This window comes from Amblyomma americanum, chromosome 2 (genome assembly GCF_052857255.1).
Source record: "Amblyomma americanum isolate KBUSLIRL-KWMA chromosome 2, ASM5285725v1, whole genome shotgun sequence".
Classification (NCBI taxonomy): domain Eukaryota; kingdom Metazoa; phylum Arthropoda; class Arachnida; order Ixodida; family Ixodidae; genus Amblyomma; species Amblyomma americanum.
This window is the reverse complement of record NC_135498.1, coordinates 5,023,804-5,036,210: the sequence shown is the minus strand read 5'-3', so window position 1 is coordinate 5,036,210 and position 12,407 is coordinate 5,023,804. Positions and strand designations below refer to the sequence as shown.

Genomic DNA, 12,407 nt, shown 5'->3' with positions numbered 1-12,407 from the left:
TAAATTAGCCGAGAGCTCGAATAGAACAGCTCCGCCCAACTGCCGAAGCTATTGAATGGAGCCACAAACAAACGAGTTGGAGGAGAGTGGAGTCACGGTCTCTGCAGGTTCCAAATCTTTTTCTTAACTGCCTTGTATCTTGTCTCCCGTCCATAACAAACGATTTCCATTAAGTAGTTTGAAGTTGACTGGCACAGCCGGGAACGATTCGCCAGGTGAGTATACGAAGACACAAGTGCTCTTTTGTAGGTACGAATTGCGCACAAAAGACACACACAGGAAAAAGCACGAGGGAGACTGAAAGAGCGCAAACTATCAACTGGTGTTTATTAGATTCAGTGCCGCTTTTATAGGCAGTGTGCACACGTGCCTATGAAGAGGGGAAGGAGAGGAAAAGTGCTCTTTATACTGCTAACTGCCTTGTACGATCACCGACCATCGTGCCATCATAGTTTTTTAGTGACCGTGGCGATCATCTGACCAGCCTTAACAGGCTCCTTCAAAGGTTAGCTAGCACTTGAAGCAGCACTTGGAGTTCCTCTGTTGTTCAGTGCTTGTAAATCGAGGCGAATCAAAAACAAAACCATGGGGCACGCAAAGCTCATAGACGCGAAGCGCCATAACAAACCAAAACTCTCCTGGCTGCCTGTGGCGCCACCAAGCATCGGTTTTCTTTGCTTCCAATATTCAGGTTGTCTTTTGTCTGTCTTCCTTGTGTGATAAAAGTGCACTATCGGTTTCAGAACAAAGCTTACTTCAATACTTCAATACTGAACTTTGTCAGCCTCAGATATTCGTGGCCTCCATGGAGGAAGAAAAATTCCTCCAAGGTGATGCCTCTTGTCCTATGACGTCATCACGCTTGTGCTTGCTAGATTGGCCTGTGGTGGCGATATACCTGTATTTTGGTTCTTGTTATTTTCTACCTTACAAGAGCTCTGTTTTCAGTAAGAGTGGCATTTTTGTGATCAGGAGCTGGTATTATATTGATACAAGCAAACATCAATTTCCCCTCAGTGTCGCTTTAAGCTCATGGCAATAATCAGTGTTTTTCTTGGCTGTTTCGAGATGTTTTATGCAACAGATATTAAAGGTATTACAAAATTTCCAACATTTTCAATATAACAAATGCATATTTACCATCAATTTCGTACCACTTCCAAAAAGGTCCCAGATTTTCCGCTTCCTCACGTCAACACCAATGCCATCATACTGCACAAGAAAATAGATCTTCTTAGCTCTGGCACCAATGGAGCAACAGCAGGTGATTAAAATACTCACAAAAAGAAATGCCATTTCATTATTCTGTTTCATTACTTTTTTCTGCAATGCATTTCACATCTGAAAACTCAGAAGCACTTGTGCTTATAGCAACATAATGCAGGAGTTGTAGCAGGTCACTGGAACTGAGACCTTTTACTATATCTAATTCTGATCAATGTATTACTTTATTCAGGCAATGAAGCAAATACTTTTTCTAAAGTGATTAGTGAGTACTTTGTACAGCGTGACAATGGAACAAAATGACTTGGCAGAGGTGCCCTGCTACTGCATTCGGATACCAGTAATTTCAACCGACGGCATGGATGAGCCCATGGAGAGCACTGTGTTGCGCTCTTTCTCGTCACTTCATTCCCATCCTTTCCACGGTTACTTCAAGAAAGGCCCCACCATGCTCTATTTTTTCTGTACTGTTTACAAGGTTACATTTCCAGCCTATTCTTCTGCCCTTCTGTCAAAAACCCTTGAAAGAAAGTGTTTCCAAAACTAGGAGACAGGGACATCTGCTCGTATTTCCATACCAGACATTGCAAAGAATCAAAGCTTTTCAGATAACTCTGAGAAACATTTTATTAGAGAATGTCTTTAGAATTGCTCAGGTTCACCTGAAAATGCCAGGACCATAGTTATTAGTTATCTCTTCTCAGAGACATCAGTTTGTCGCTGTTCTCAAGCATTCCAGCCATTTTCAATCTCGTGCTAGAGTTGGATACAACTTAAAAAAAAAAAACCAGCAGTTAATAACACTGGGCCACAGTTTGCGATGTAGTGTGTTATTCCGCTAACTAAATATGATTGTAACCGAAATCAATATTTTAATGTTTGATTATATTAAACAAGCCAGGTTTGAAAATTCTAGAAGTTATAATTTTTTTTTCTTGTAATTAGCTTCGTGTTTAGGTAACAAGAAAAGTTTTAATAACGGACTACTTTTTTGTCATGGAGGAAATCAGTATGGTGGTCCTGAACGTGGGCAGAGCTTCACTGCAGACTTAAGTTGTATCCGACTACAGTTTCTTTTTCGTGGTCCAGGTCTGCTGCAACCACGCTGCATAGACAGATGTACTTTCGAGAGTAGTGCAGGGCATTCCAGCCAACGAATCAACCAACCAACCAACAAGTCAATCAGTCAGCAAACCTCACCCCTTCAGCTGTGAGCAGAAAAACCAGGAGCCCATTACCACAACCAACATCAATGAATGTGGGAGGCTTGTCACATCCCTGCTGCTTTGCCTGATCCCAGAAGGCCTGGGAAGAACATAAGTTATCATAACATAAACATAAGAACCCAAGGAAGAACATAAGAACATGCCACAGTAGAATCTCGGTGATACGAACCCAGTTGATATGAATTTCGCGATGATACGAATGCGGGAAATTCCTTGGCCAGAGTGCATTGTGTATGATGTGCGGAATTTCGGACGTTCTGAACTATCTCCCTCGCCTCTACAAATGCTACGAACGTGCGAGCCGCGGCCACACCCTCGAGCACTAAGCGCTGCCCGCATATCGCCGAAGTCGCGATCGCTAATCGCGCAGTATGCACTCCGCGCGCAGTGAGCGGCGGTGCGCGGCCCGCACATCGCGAAAGTCGTGATCGCAAATCACGTGGCATGCGCCGCGCGCAGTGAGCAGCGGTGCGCGGCCCGCACATCGCCGAAGTCGCGATCGTGCATTGAGTGGCGGTGCGCAGCCTGCACATGACCAAAGTTACGATCGTTAATCGCCCGGTACACACCGCGCACAGTGAGCGCCAGTGCCCGGGCCACAAATCGCCAAAGTCGCGATCACTAATTGCGCAGTACGAACAGCAAGTAGCGAGCTGAGGCCGCACAACAGTGAATAAATTCCGTCAGCCGTAAAGAGATCTGTGTGAATGCATTTTTCATGCTTCTGCATACGAATTTTGTTCGTTTGGCTGATACAAAATTTCGGATGATACGAATTTTTTCGGAACGCCGTGAGACTCGTATCACCGAGATTTTACTGCATTACACTTTTCAATACACTGCTGTGACTGACTGAAAAAAAAAAAAAACACCCTCGCCAGATAGCAGGAAAAGTTTGACTGACCAAACTGAGACCATTACATTTTTGTTCACAGCATGAAAATTTCACAGCCTGGCAAGTTTTCAGCGATAACGAACATGAACTGAAAATGATTAGCCAAAAACATTCATTAACATGTTTTGCGGCATGGCATGGAATTTTTATTTGAACACTGCACTGCAATAATGCTACTGTTCTGTATGCGCTGTTGCTGTGGTGCGTCTAATCACCATCACTCAAGACTGCAAATATCGCATGCATGCACAAGATTTCAATACAGCAAATATATAGGATATAACCATTCCAAGACATAAATCACCATTTATCATGGTTATTAGCTCTTTGCCAGATTACTGAGTAGTACCTCGAATGCACAAATGATTTTTCAAAACCAGCACAAGTAATGGGAAGACAACACTGTGTTCATCAGTGACTCACACGCATCTGTTTTAACATGAAGATCGCTTTATATATGAAACATACGAGTTTTTTTAATATAACAGATTTAACTAGCAGACTCTGTAAGCAGCAATTCACCCCAATTTAAAGTACATTCTCAACTTCCATAATCTCAGACGTAAAGTGAACACATGCGAGGCACATTTATACAAATCCTTACCAGTAAGTAGCTTGCAATGGCAATGTCTTCATAAACATATTTTAGCGGATCAGTGGTTTCAGGCCAAATCTAAAAGAAAAAAAAAGACAGTTATATTTAGTTGCAGTTTGATGGAACAACTACCTTGACAGTAACCAAACAGAAGCATCAGCTCAACCCACCATGGTGCTTAGTGGCTATGGCGTTTGGTTGCCGAGCCCAAGGATGTGAGACCAAATCCCAGCCATGGCAACCACATTTCGGTGGAAGCAAAATGCAAAGAACCCATGTGCTGTGCAATGTCAGCACAGATCCCCAGATGGTAGAAATTAATCTGGAGCTCCACTATGCAGTCTCTCATAGCTCATGTGCAGTTTTGGGATATAAAACCCCACATGTCACAAAAAGATCAGTTCAATAACATTCAAAAAATGGTTCAGCAAACCAAAACAAAGTGATTAAGTTTTTCTGTATATTTGCATGCAGCTGTCCAACACCAAAAAAATAACTATGTTTAAGTGTTACTGAATTAACATGACAGAAGGAAACAATATCCGACAACAACAACAGCCAAGGCAATTGTGTATGTGCTATCATGGCAGTAAGCAGACGCATAAAGTAAACACATCCATAATGTGATCACACATACAAACCTGTACACGTTCATAGTACATGTAGATTAACAATATTTACCAGTATGCACAAAGTCATTTTATTAGCTTCTGAGTAAACATGTTAACTCTGTACAGAATTCTGGCCAAGAAAACAACATATATCCAGCAAAAAATTTATGAAACTGAGTTTTTTTTGCCATGTTCACTACCACAGAGCCCAATTTAATTTTTCCTCTTTCACGAGCATCACTTACTGCACTTCTATTGGCGGTCACTAGTACAACATTAGCTGCATTCACAGCCACATAGAACAGCCTCTACACATTCCTTCTGCATGTGCAGGATGGCTGAAACCAGGTTACCACTTAGTCCGCATGAAGAGACATGAATGACCTAAATAATCCCACTCATGCACTACCTGCACACACCTTGTCAATGACGGTTGGCACAGAAGGATATGCATCTTCCTGGTGGTGTCACTTGGACCATCAATACAGCCCTCTTCAATGAACTGATCTCATCTGGACTGCCCTTACCTCCACCAGATTCACCTTGATGTAGCATACACTACTGCCTTTACAAAATTTGGCACTCCAGCAAACACTAAGCTCGGCATGCGGTGTACAAGAAAACCCTGAACATTTTAATCTGCACTTTCAGGCATTTTACATCACACACAGAACTGAAAACTGAATTAGGTCAACGACAGGACTCCACTTGGCCAATGAACCTGCACCCTAGGGTAGGAGAGCCTCAGCCTGATGTGCAACAAAAGCCCCATTAAAATTCCTTGGGGACGTGGGTCTTGCATGTATGATGTGTGTACATGGATGCACAAGACATTTGTATGAATGTGTTTAAATACAGGCCACAGCAGCTGCGTTTCGATGGAGACAATGCGCAAAGGGCGCCTGTGTGCTGTGCGATGTCAGAATCTTAGGTGGTCTAAATTAATCCGGAGCCCTCATCTATGTCATCCGTCAAAGCTTATGTGTTGCTTCAAAACATTCACCACAGTTTACAAACTGCATGTGTTTTGCTGCATCTTTATCAATTCCATATGCAGCAGCCTGCCAGTTAGATTACCAGGCTAGCATCTCCAGTGATTATTAAAGAGGGCCTCCTCCTCTGGTGTTCCCCTTGTCACTAATGAGCAGTGGCTGCCAATAAACATTGTTATCATCCCAATCTTTATATGCTTGCCAATGCACCCCCCTGCCCATGAGCCCAGCACTAGCTCGCCACCTGTCAATACTTTTGCGAAGCAGCGACGGGGCTGCTCCTGCTGGCTTGCTGCTGTCTGCTGGCCTTCTGCTTACGAGTCTCCCAAAGAAACTGTACATAACTGCACATGCCGCCATATGCCCCCTTTATGAAATCAAGTGGTAATCGAACAAGTGTGCTATCAATATCCTAGATGAGTTTAGCCTTGAAAATTATGGCTTTCCTTCTTGCAGAATTCAGGTGTGCTGCCTTGTCTACAACGTGAATCGCGGCTGAACTCTGGGCAAATATTTGTAAAAGAAACAGTTTTGGGGATGTGATCAATCTCGGTGTATCCCTACCTCGGTTTTCTTTTACGCCTGAAAAGTGTTGAGCTGTTAAACGTTGTGCAAAACTCCTAACCGAGCAGTCATTGGTACAGCAAGCTTCATCAAGATTGATACAGGCGACATGGGTTGTCTGCGTTTTATGCTGTGCCGTGGCATGCTGGGCTTCTGGCTCAGTTCTGCACGCTCTTTTACACGGTCTCTTCATCTTTAAGACATGCGGATGTCCTTACAATTTCACTAACAAAGGCTTTAATATGGTACCCAGCTATGCACGATTCTATGAATGATACCCGACAATTATCTGCAGCTCAAGAGGTAAATTTACTGAAGCATGAAACTTCAAAGTGTACCTATCTGCTAGCAAAACTTTCGTTGCAGAAGTCTAATAATACTCTCAAATGATAGTGACCTTGTTTTGTTTGTTTTTGTTCAGTGTTAATTTTTAACTGCCTTTTAGTGAGAGAGGAGTGGTGTCAATATATGTGAGGCATAACATCCTAAAACCGCATATGGACTGCGAAGGATGTTGTAGTGCAGGGATCCGGATAAAGTCCGATCATCCAAGATTCTCTAATGTGCACTGACATTGCACACTGTGGAAATGCTTTTGCGTTCAGCTTCCCCCGAAATGAGGCTGCCACAGTCAGCATTTGATCCCATGACTCTGCGAAGGTAGCCAATGGTGAGCTGGCGCCTCCTGCACTATGTCCAGGGCTATTGAGCGGGTGCAAAATGCATGTTCTCATTTCAGGGGCTCTTTTCGCGCCTGATCCGTAGAACTGGGCGAGCCACAGGTCTCTGTTTTGCCACCCTTTCTGTATAATGTGGCGATATCGGTGGTGAAACGCCAAAGCCGCCAAGCCATCAAGGCGGGTAATTTTTGCAGGCTTGTTAGATCCGTCAGAAACATTATCAGTCTCTAAGTGTACAACAAAAAGAGCGAGATCTACACCTATCATTTTGTCGGCAGAAATCTAACATCAAGATCCCACACTACACCGACCTAATTTCCGACCATGCAGACTAGTGCTACCAACTTACAACTACTGACAGGTGTCAGGCGAAAATCATCCAGTCCGTGCAGTTGCTACTTTTTTTTTTTTTACCAAGAAGTGCTGAGTGACAAAGGCTACAGCATACATTATGCCGACATGTTACCTGTAGTGCAATACTTAAGAGTTTGAAAAGTTACCATCTAAAAATGAAGTTTTAAAAGGTATGACTTATTACTCTGAGTTCTTGCTTTTGATATTATGTCTTATTGCTAATGTGGCAATATTATCATCATTATCAGCCTGACACTGGCCACTGCAGGACAAAGGCCTCTCCTATGTCTCTCCAATTAACCCTGTCCTCCTGACAGTGGCCACGATACCCCCACAAACTTCTTAATCACATCAGAAATTATTGCGGAGCCCTCCACTATGGCACCTCTTTCTGCCTTTTTCCTTTCACTCCCTCCTTTATCCCTTCCCTTACAGCCCTGTGAGACAGATATTGCACAGTTTCCTTTCCCCAGAAACCAATTTCCTTTCACATCCGCCCCCCCTAACTTTCCGCCGCCCCCTACTAAGCTTGCCTTCTCTTGGAATCACTCCGTTACCCTTAAGGGCCAGCGGTTATCTTGCCTTCGCAGTACATGCCCTGCCCAAGCCCACTTCTTCCCCTTTATTTCGACTAGGATGTCATTAACACACGTCTGTTCTCTCACCCACTCTGCCCGCTTCTGGTTTCTTAACGTTGCACATATACTTTTTCTTTCCACAGCCCACTGTGTTGTCCTTATGCTGAACCCTTTTTGTTAGCCTCCACGCTGTTGTATACACGTAGGTGAGTACTGGTAAGATACAGCTGTTGCATACTTTTCTGTTGAGGGATAGTGGTAAACTGCCATTCATGATCCGAGAGAACCTGCCATAAGTGTTCCACCCTATTCTTATTCTTCTAGTTATTTGCCTCTCATGATCCAGATCAGCGGTCACTACCTGCCCTAAGTAGACATATTCCCTTACCACTTCCAGCACTTCGCTACTAATTGTGAACTGCTGTTCCCTTGCTAGGCTGTTGAGCATTAATTTGGTTTTCTGCATGTTAATTTTTGGGACCTACCGTTCTGCTCTGCCTGTCTATCTCATTGATCATGCTTTGCAGTTCATCTCCTGAGTGACTCAGCAAAGCAACATCACCAGCGAATCGCAGATTATTTAGGTATTCTTCATTAACTCTTATCCCCAACTGTTCCCAATTCAGGCCTTGGAATACCTCCTGTAAACAGGTGGTGAATAGCATTTACGAGATAGTCTCCTTGCCCGAAGCCCTTCCTTATTCGAATTTTATTGCAGACTTTATGGAGGACTACGGTAGCTGTGCATTTGCTATATATACCTTCCAGTATTTTGACATAAGGCTCTTCTACACCCTAATTACGCAATGCCTGTATGACTGCTGAGGTCTCCACTGAGTCGAATGCTTTCTCATTATCAATGTAGGCTATATATAGAGGTTGGTTATATTCTGCGCATTTCTCTATCACCTGATTTATAGTGTGAATATGATCTATTGTGGAATATCCTTTACGAAAGCCTGCCTGATCATTTGGTTGTTTAAAGTCTAAGGTTGCCCTGACTCTATTTGCGATTACCTTAGTAAATACCTTATAGCCAACCGGCAGTAAGCTGTTTGGTCTGCAATTTTTCAAGTCTTTGACGTTTCTTTTTTAATGAATTAAAAGATAACGTTAGTGTTCTTCCAAGCTTCTGGTACGCCCGAGGTCATAAAGCATTGTATATAGAGAGTGGCTAGTTTTTCGAGCACAATCTCCCCTCCGTCCTTCAAGAGATCTGCTGTTACCTGATACTCGCCAGCTGCTTTCCCCCTTTGAATTGCTCCTTAGGCTTTCTTCACTTCCTCTTTCGTTACCGGCGAGATGTCCCATTGCTGTGCTCTACTGCCTCTCTCATTAACGTTCCGATTACTCTGGCTACTGCATATATATAAAAAAAAGTGTTGGACAGTGATGCTTTTACCTATTATGTTTAGCTCCGGTGCCATATTGCAGCGCTTTCAAAATGACCACTTCAGCACTGGATCCCTATATGCAGTGTAGAAGGCGATCATTTTCCTCTCACCCCATTTTGTTCAATCTGCTCAGGCGTCAGTAACTGATCGGGCTATGGTGGTGCCACAGAATATAATTTCATCGGGTATAACACTGCTTGTCAAAGCTTGTGAGGAACTGTGCCAAAAGGTTCAGTTTCCGCATTGGCATGATAATTTGCTGGCAAGGCATTCCTTTGCTTTCAGCATGGCATGCGGGTATGCACCAGAGCTATCTGTGGCGTGCAAGTAGTCGACAGTGGCTTGACGTGTTGGGGCTTCACAGCATATGTAGCATGTATACGCTGTTGGGAAGTTTCAGAAACAAATGACTGCACTCAACTATGCTTTGCAGTCGGGCGTCGTTGCTCTTGCCATAAGCACTTAGCGCACAGGTGTAATGGGCTCGCCATACCGCAGCAGCGTCGAAGATGCGACCACTTTCGTTGAGCGCCGATTCATGTTTACCTTTTATCTCTACAGCTATAGAAATATCCTTCATTGGAAAACACGAAGAGGAAATCTCGGTCACTAATATCAGCCACTGTTGCCGCGACAAGCCGGTATCATGGCTGGCAAACGCGTGCCAGTGCAGGGGAGCGCGGCCAGCAGACCCCGCCGCTGTTTTCAGAACCGGCCACAAGAGGGATTTCAGTGGCGCCCCTACAGGCAACACTAATGGTGTACAGGAGTTAAGTCTCACGGAGTGAGGTGAGGGCGGCCGAGGAGAAAAATCATCGAAGGTGGGGACAAGGAATGGAGGAGGGAAGGAGGGTGAAGCAGGAACCAGTCCTCTACAATCAGCTGCGTAATGCTTTTGCCAATGCATATATCAGTCTTCAGCAATTTAAATGCAGTAACCTTCAAAAATAATGAATCATTTGTTTCTCTCAGCTCAAACTTGCTCTGCAACCGACAGATTCCTCTCAAGCTCTTGTGGCGGCAAATGGCAGCTGATCTCCACAGCAAGAGCAACAGAGCAGGCACAATGGCCAGCTTGTACTATCCAGATTTGCCCTTACACTTGAGTGCACGCAGTCTCGCACAAAGCAGTTCGGTGCAAGTGGAACGAACTGATGCGGCAGGATTCACTGCTCCTTCTTTATGGATAAGCTTTTACTAAACCATAAGAGCTTCACACCATCAGTTCAAAAATCTCACCAAAATGCATACTAAGGATTTGTACTATACATTTAATGCTGGGTAGTATCATCTTGCCAGCATGAAGAAGGCAATGCGAACATTACAACTACTGGAAGTGCACATACGTGGAAAGGCTGACATTTTTACAAGGTGAGGGGGAGGAGGGAGCACACTTTACTAAGTGCGGCAAAGAAAAAAGGAGGCCACTTGTCCACCATTGCTCACATCACTTACCTCACAGAGGTGTTTGCCATACTTCTTCTTCAAGTTGAAGTATATTGTGCTGTACTTTTCAATGGGTACCTGGCTTAATGATGGCACCACGAGTTGGCTGCCTTTTGCCAATGGTTCACTGCAGGCCCACTTGGCCACTTTGGGCAGAACATGGTCTTTGAGCCACGATGCTCCTGACACCTCATCTTCAGAATTGGATTTGAAGAGGTCCAAATGAATTCTAGGAATAAAATAATCATGACAGAGTAGTCAATGCTTCCAGCTGTCGTTTGCTCAACTGCTGAGAAAACTGAGACACTGTTTCGATTACTCATGCATGGTCCCTGGCAGCTTTCACCAAATAGTGCACTCATGTGAAGTCATGCATTCTGATGCTCAGAACGTTCGGAATAAATAGTCGGTTTCTTATATTCTTTTTTCGAGACCAGCAATACATGTGCACTCCCATTAAGTACTTCCTTTCTTTGTTATCTTCATTCTGCTCTTTTGCATTTGGCTGACTAGGTCTACACACAGGTATAGATTTCTTCTGTACTGTCAATAGCTATGCACATCTTATCTTGCTTGCATATAGTGCTTCTGTTTTAATTAAGTACAATTTTTTTCCTCCTTATGCCTAATTTGCTTGTGATTCAGTTTTCATGCTTTTTTTTTTATGAGTGACACAGATATCGCTGTTTCATTGCTAATTTTCTGCTCTTAGTGCCATACTGATAACTTCCTTCTTTGTAGCTTGTTCAACAAAATTTCTCCTTCTTATGTAGGCAGTCATGTATAATGCCTCTACAATATTTTTTTCTGCTCGAACCACGCACCTGTTCTCGCCGCCATGTGAATTTCTTTTGTGTTTGTAGCATGTCTGCCACGATGTAGCTTTCTAATTCAATGCACAGCTTGTGTATGGCTACCCACTAGTCTCGCAGCGACCTGCAGTATTGGAAATAAGAAAATAAATCCCTCAGCTCAGACTTTTACATTGCAACATACATTTTGAACTCGTCTGTTTCGTAGTTATGGTTAAGTACGGAAACAGAGCCGCAGCTAGACTTCAGCAGCAACAAAATTGCTGCTTTTTGTAACAAAAAGTACAGTCACAGAAAACCGAATTTTGCGCAGTTTGCACAGGCAGACACAGCTAAATCAAAAAGGCAACAAGGATTTTGTGGCGTTGTCATTGCGTAATTACCTCGAGTCATTACCAAACCGTAGCCTGTACACGACGCTGGGAGAAACTGCAGGAGTTTTTGAGATGTTGTAAAACACAGCACTCTCACTAAACACGGTCACCACTTCCCGCAAAGGAGAAAACTTGTCGATCTGTTTTGGCAACAGGTCTCTTTCCAGGATATATCCCGCAATATCGGTAGCGCCCTTCCAGGAGCATTCGGAGACGTGAGTAAAATATTCGAGCAAACCAGGCAGTCCGTCTATGTTTACAATACTCAGCCGTTCTGTGAGAGTGGTAAGTGTGTCATCAGAATCGAGCACAGCAGGCTTAAGCCGACGTTCGCTAACAGGTTTGATGCCATTCAGACGCCTGTTGATAGTGTGCGGCTTGTCTATCCAAACTTTCAAAGCGATTCGGAAGCAGTCCTCGCTTGGCACCTCCTCGGAACGCTCCGCGTCAAACCACATCTCAATGCCTTTATAGAGACATAACAGTGGACCATCAAAGCACGTGAATCAACGAATTTCGCAGCGCACAGCAACACCACAAAACACACGAGCAAAACGACACACACGCATGAACGACGCTACTACGCAACTTCGCGCAGCCGATTGATTGCGATGGCCATTCGTTTTCCCAAGTTTGAGCGGAAATTCCGAAAGCTTTTCAGG

At 43.9% G+C, this 12,407-nt stretch overlaps 1 protein-coding gene across 2 annotated transcripts in view; it reads right to left on the bottom strand.

Moving 5' to 3' along the window:
• The window catches only part of LOC144120458 (putative tRNA (uracil-O(2)-)-methyltransferase), a 33,919-nt gene extending 21,564 nt beyond the window's left edge, over positions 1-12,355 (bottom strand). Inside the window, exons 1-5 of one of the 2 annotated variants that reach the window (XM_077652868.1) lie at positions 11,755-12,355; positions 10,569-10,788; positions 3,950-4,018; positions 2,425-2,529; positions 1,141-1,212 (exon numbers count right to left, since the gene is read on the bottom strand). In XM_077652868.1, coding sequence (XP_077508994.1) covers positions 1,141-1,212; positions 2,425-2,529; positions 3,950-4,018; positions 10,569-10,788; positions 11,755-12,203 — 915 coding nt within the window. In that variant the 5' untranslated portion in view covers positions 12,204-12,355. The remainder of the gene's footprint in view (positions 1-1,140; positions 1,213-2,424; positions 2,530-3,949; positions 4,019-10,568; positions 10,789-11,754) is intronic. The other variant, XM_077652869.1, reaches the window with a different exon arrangement.
• Between the last annotated feature and the right edge of the window lie 52 nt (positions 12,356-12,407).